The sequence below is a fragment of the Cebus imitator genome, unplaced genomic scaffold (assembly GCF_001604975.1).
Source record: "Cebus imitator isolate Cc_AM_T3 unplaced genomic scaffold, Cebus_imitator-1.0 Scaffold74, whole genome shotgun sequence".
NCBI lineage: Eukaryota > Metazoa > Chordata > Mammalia > Primates > Cebidae > Cebus > Cebus imitator.
This window is the reverse complement of record NW_016107389.1, coordinates 7631821-7638089: the sequence shown is the minus strand read 5'-3', so window position 1 is coordinate 7638089 and position 6269 is coordinate 7631821. Positions and strand designations below refer to the sequence as shown.

Genomic DNA, 6269 nt, shown 5'->3' with positions numbered 1-6269 from the left:
AATCCCAGCACTCTGGGAAGCCAAGGTAGGTGGATCACCTAGCTCAGGAGTTTGAGATCAGCCTCGCCAACATGGTGAGACCCAGTCTCTGTGTAAAAACACATAAAAATTAGCCAGGTGTGGTGGCAGGCACCTGTAGCTCCTTGGCAGGCTGAGGCAGGAGAATTGCTTAAACTGAGGAGGTGGAAGTTGCAGTGTGCCAAAATCGTGACATTGCATTTCAGCCTGGGCAACAAGAGTGAAAATTTGTCTGGAAAAAGAAAGTAAGACTTCAAATACACTGCTTTGATTTTTTATTTAACAGTGGGAAATCTTATGGTATGCTTTAATTTAAAATATTAGGCCAGATTTTTATAATCTGATTTTTATTTTAAGAACCGAGTGTGTCAGAAAGAAAAGAAAAAACAAAGAACCAAGTGTGTCTTAGAAAGCCCCAGGCTATACATGTGATTTTTTCTGCCTGTTTTGATAGTAGGTATGTATTTATCCTCACAAACGCCATAAAAATGTGACTTTCATAGGAATTAGAAACACTAGCACTTTGACAGTTGTTCATAAGTTGTAGGCTTTGAAATTATTTTGTATGTGTGGACATGTGTAAACTTTTATATATTCAGCAGATATTTTAGAATGAATATATTTTATAATCTGAATTATGTCATTTTAAAATACAGCTTTGCCTAAAACTGAATAAAACATGTATTTCTCCTTTTAAAATGTAGAATTTCTTTATAGTCATTAAAATTTGTGAAAGCATTTTTAAGGAGACAGGATAACTTGGCTTTTTGTTTTCTAAATACTGCAATTGCTTGTTCCTTTTAAATTTGATATTTTATTTTAGGGCATATCGACGCATTTACTTCAAAGCTTTTTCTACTGGAAGAAATTACTTCAGAAGAATTAAAAGAAAAGCTTTCAGCACTCAAGTAAGAAAATTTACTTTGTGGTGAGAACTGAAAACTTGTTAATGTGATCATTAATTTTCCTTTATCTCTAAATACTGGTTAAGCTTAAATTGCTTTCAAGACTTTTAATTCTTTTATGTATAGAGGTCTTATTGGACCCAGTTTTGATTTCTCTTGTTTTTGTTTTTTGTTATTTTGAGACAAAATCTGATTTTGCCACCTAGGCTGGAGTGCAGTGAGTGTTGTGATCTCAGCTCACTGCAACATCTGCCTGTCTGTTTCAAGGGATCCTTCCACGTCAGCCTCCTGAGTAGGGACTACAGCCATGCACCACCATGCCTAGCTCATTTTTGTATTTTTTTGTAGCGATGGGATTTCCCCTTGTTGCCTGGGCTGGTCTCAAACTCCTGGACTCAAGCAATGTGCCTGCCTTAGCCTCCCAAATTGCTGGGGTTACAGGCATAAGCCACCATGCCTGGCCAGCAGTATGTTTTGTTTTGTTTTTGTTTGTTTATTGATATATATAAGAGTTATACATGTTTTAGGGATACATGTGATACTTTAATACCCATATATGATGTGTAATAATCAAATCAAGATAATTGGAATATCCTTCACCATAAACATTTATCTTTGTGTTAGGAACATTACAGTTCTTCTAGGTATTTTAACATATACAGTAAATTATTATGAACTGTAATTTCCCTGCTATACTATTGAATACTAGAAGTTAGTTCTTCTGTCTAGCACCTTAACCATCTTCTCATTTCCCCCATCTGTTTCCTTCCCAGTCACTTGTAACTATTCTTCTGTACCTCCATGAGATCCACTTTTTTAGCTTCTACATACGATTGACAGTGTGCAGTATTTGTCTTTCTGCGCCTGGCTTATTTAACTTAATATAATGACTCCCAGTTCTATCCATGATGCAAATAACAGAATTTTGTTTCTTTTATGGCTGAATATATTCCATTGTGTGGGGAGGTGGTCTGGGGGTGGTGTTTGTCACATCTTCTTTATTCATTCATCCATTGGTGGAGCCCAGACTCAATTTGTGATTTGTTTATATTAATTATCTCCATCTCCAAATTCAGTATAAGGCCAGTAGCACCAGCCTTTCTATGTAAGACAAGGGATGCTAGAGCCAAAGTGGCCACCATGCATGGGAAGCAAACATTTTACTCCATTACAGGTAAGGGAAAGAATAGTATAGGTAAAAACTGCGACAGTCTAACTTCTGAAAGTTTGCCCATCTACCAAGTATTATTATACACGTGACTGAAATGAATTTATTGTACTCAGAACTCTAAATGTCTAAATGCAAAGGAAAATAACTTAGGAGTATTATCTCATTTGCATCTCACAACTTCCTAGGAAAGGCTGGTAGTAGTATAATCTCCATTTTATATATGAGGAAATATTAGAGTGATAGGCCTTAGAGCACAAGGCTAAGTTGGTATAGCCTTGGAAGTTAACATGTTTGATTCCTACTTAGGATGAGAAATGATTCTGAATTCTACAAGCTGCATAATTCCAGCTTTCCCAGGATTAACAGAGTTTTTTAAGGGTCCCAGATCCAAAGTTGAACTCTCCACTTATACTTCACTGTGTCTGCTTGTATTACAAGGACTGCTTTTCTTGAAGAGTAACTTTTTTTTATATATATGTGAATAGAAAAGCTTTTCCATACCTTACTCTCCACCTGCCTTACTTTTCCCAATGAAAACCATTTTTTATAAAAACAAGGAGGTCGGGCACAGTGGCTCATGCCTATCCCAGCACTTTGGGAGGCTGTGGCAGGCAGATCACTTGCAGTCAGGAGTTCGAGACCAGCCTGGCCAACATGGTGAAACCCCATCTATACTAAACATACAAAAATTAGCCAGGTGTGGTGGTAGCCACCTATAATTCCAGCTACTTGGGTGGTTGAGGCAGGAGAATCACTTGAATCCAGGAAGCAGAGGTTGTAGTAAGCTGATCACGCCATTGCACTCCAGCCTGGGCCACAGAGATCTAAAAAAAAAAAAAAAAAAACAGAGAATGACTTTAGGTCTAGAAGAACTACTAAAGAAATGTTTAAAGTAATATCTGTATTTTATTTCCCATTAGCTATCCTGTCCTGAGTTAGTGTCTTCTCTGTCATCACAGGTTTAACGGACCTATTTTTTTTTTTTGAAAGCTAATTCACCACCATCTCTAAAAGACGAACTCTTGCATATTGGCTCTACTAAAGACCTCTTAGCATTTTTTTTAAAGTATATAATATGAACATGTAATAGTGATCTCTTTACAACTGCTCTGATACAAAGCCAAATATGATAATGAAAGGAAATTGTGAAATGGCAAAAATTGGCTAGACACCGTGGCTCACGCCTGTAATCCCAGCACTTTGGGAGGCCAAGGCGGGTGAATCACCTGAGGTCAGGGGTTTGAGACCAGCCTTGCCAACATGGTGAAACCCCGTCTCTATTAAAAATACAAAAAAATCAGCTTGGCATGGCCGCACTTACCTATAGTCCCAGCTACTTGAAAGGCTGAGGCATGAGAATCACTTGAACCTAGGAGGTGGAGGTTACAGTGAGCGGAGATCCCCACCACTGCACTCCAGCCCAGGCGACAGACAGAGCAGGACTCCGTCTCAAAAAAAAAAAGAAAGAAAAAAAAGGAAATGACAAAAACTAAGTAAAATTATAATGTAATTCAAATAGAAATAAGTTTCAGTGTTCTTTGTTTTACATTATGTCACGTCCTGTTTTTGTTGTTGTTATTGAGGGCATTTTCCAGCTATAATTGCTAAAAGTAAGTTTCCTACAGTTTAATTTCACATGAATTTCTTTTGTTTATTAGGATTTCCAATTTATTTAACATCCTTCAACACATTCTAAAGAAATTAAGTAGGTAAGTATTTTTTAGGCATTTTTCTTTGGTAGATGCTGATTTTCTTAGATGAAAATTCTTAGAAATTTTGAAAATATACTGTTAGGAATAGAGAAAATAACCTAGAAATGCAAAAATTACTCTGTCAAATGTAAAAATTTATATTGTAAAAATATAAAACAAAATATTCTAAAAATATAAATGCCATAGTATCTGACTTTAATGAGCTTACAACTACATTTTCCTGTAAGTCTATTACTGTATTAATTTTCTGTTGCAGCTATAACCCATTGTCACTAACTTGGTGACTTACAACACAGATTTATTCTTTTTAGTTCCTGAAGTCAGAAATCCAAAGTCAGTTTTACTGGGTAAAAGTCCAGGTGTCAGCAGGTCCTTTCTGGAGTCTGAAGAAAGAATCATTTCTTTACGTTTTTCAGTTTCTAGTGACCACCTGTATTCCTTGACTTGTGGCTCTTTCCTCCATCATCAGGGCATGTCACTCAGATCTCTGCGTCCTCGTCACATTGCCTTCTCCCCTTTTGTGGTAAAATCTTCCCCTGCCTCCCTTTTATAAGGTCCCTGGCGATTACTTTTGGCCTGCTCACATAATTTAGGATAATCCCCTTATCTCAAAATTCTTAATTTAATCACATTTGCAGAACCATTAAATGTAATATAGTCACAGGTTCTGGAGATAAGGATATGGACATCATGGGGGGACCATTATTCAGCCTACCATAGCTATATTATTTTCACTTTCAGGATAAAGAAAAACACAGAGCTGGCCGGGCGCGGTAGCTCACGCTTGTAATCCCAGCACTTAGGGAGGCCGAGGCGGGTGGATCACGACATCAGGAGCTCGAGACCAGCCTGACCAACATGTTGAAACCCCGTCTCTACTAAAAACACAAAAATTAGCTGGGCATGGTGGTGTGTGCCTGTAATCTCAGCTATTCAGGAGGCTGAGGGAGGAGAATTGCTTGAATCCCGGCGGCAGTGTTTGCGGTGAGCCAAGATCACGTCACTGCACTCTAGCCTGGGCAACAGAGTGAGATTCTGTCTCAAAAAAAAAGAAAAGAAAAGGAAAAGAAAGAAAGAACATAGAGTTAAATGAACAGTCATTTAGGTCCATTGCAAGTCTTAGAATATAGATCAAGGTATTTCCCCTTGATCATTTATCAAACTGTTTTGTTATATGAATGTTTGCGTTCCTTATCTTCTGCCCTTACTGAAGGATAAACTTGAAAACAACTTGAATCTGAACTTAAGGTCGGAATCTCAAAGTCCTAGTTCTGAAGAACTCTGTTATACCACTTGATGTCAGTTTCCTTATTTGTAAAATGATGGTGTCAAGTGCAATAACTTCCTAGGGACTTTTCAGTTCTTATATTCTCTGATGATGTCACAGGATTTTTATTTTATGTATTCTCTTCTCCATGTTACATACAATGCTTATGCATGAAATTTGCCAGATGAGTTTTGAAATTTTATTATCAATATTTTATTTAGTTTGTGTATTAGCTTTATGTTGTGGCTGTAACAAATCACAAAATTAGTGTCATAAATCAACACAGATTTATTACTTTGCATTTCTCAAGTCAGAGGTCTAACAGGACTTGCTGGGTTAAAATCAGGGCATTTGCAAAGCTGCATTCCTTTCTATAGGCTCTGGGAAGACCTGTTCCTTGCCTTTTGTAGCTTCTAGAGGCCACCTGCATTCCCTTTCCTTGGCTTGTAGCTCTGTTCCTCGATCTTCAAAGTTACAAAGGCAAGTTGAGTCATTCTCACATCGAATGTCTCTGAACTTCTACAGTCACATCTCCCTCTGAGTCTCTTCTGCCTTCTCTTTCCATTTTTAAGTGCTCTTGTGATTACAGTGGATAATCTCATAAAATCTGACCATTTTAAAGTCAATTGATTAGCAACCTTAATTCCATCTGCTACCCTAATTTACTTTTGCCATGTAATGTATTTGTAGGTTCTGAGTTTGGAACATAAACATTTTTAGGAGGCCATTATTCCGCCTACCATAGTTTATATTTATCCATGTACATTAGACATGTACAGCACTTATAAGATACTCTTCCTTAGAGTATCTTTCATTTTCCATGAATTAAATATTAATACATTATTCTGTAAACCAAAGCTTTCTTCATTTTTAGTGGAAGTATTTAAGATATATGATTTTCATTGATTAAAGCTCAATCTTTGAAATGTTACTCCTACTATCAAATAATTTATTATTCATTTCTTTATATGGAAATATGAAAGTGATTGGAGAAAAAAATTCAGAGGATAAGAGTAATTGTCTAACACTTATTACTTTTCAGTTTAAAAGTTAAAGAAATTTAAAATTAGGCCGGGCGCAGTGGCTCACGCTTGTAATCCCAGCACTTTGGGAGGCCGAGGCGGGTGGATCACGAGGTCAAGAGATCGAGACCATCCTGGTCAACATGGTGAAACCCCGTCTCTACTAAAACTACA

General features: G+C 37.1%; 1 protein-coding gene across 4 annotated transcripts in view; it reads left to right on the top strand.

Moving 5' to 3' along the window:
* The window catches only part of ICE2 (interactor of little elongation complex ELL subunit 2), a 45575-nt gene that overhangs the window by 32082 nt on the left and 7224 nt on the right, over positions 1 to 6269 (top strand). For 3 of the 4 annotated variants that reach the window (XM_017531920.2, XM_017531919.2, XM_017531922.2), the window contains exons 10-11: positions 842 to 926; positions 3753 to 3803. In XM_017531920.2, coding sequence (XP_017387409.1) covers positions 842 to 926; positions 3753 to 3803 — 136 coding nt within the window. The remainder of the gene's footprint in view (positions 1 to 841; positions 927 to 3752; positions 3804 to 6269) is intronic. The other variant, XM_017531921.2, reaches the window with a different exon arrangement.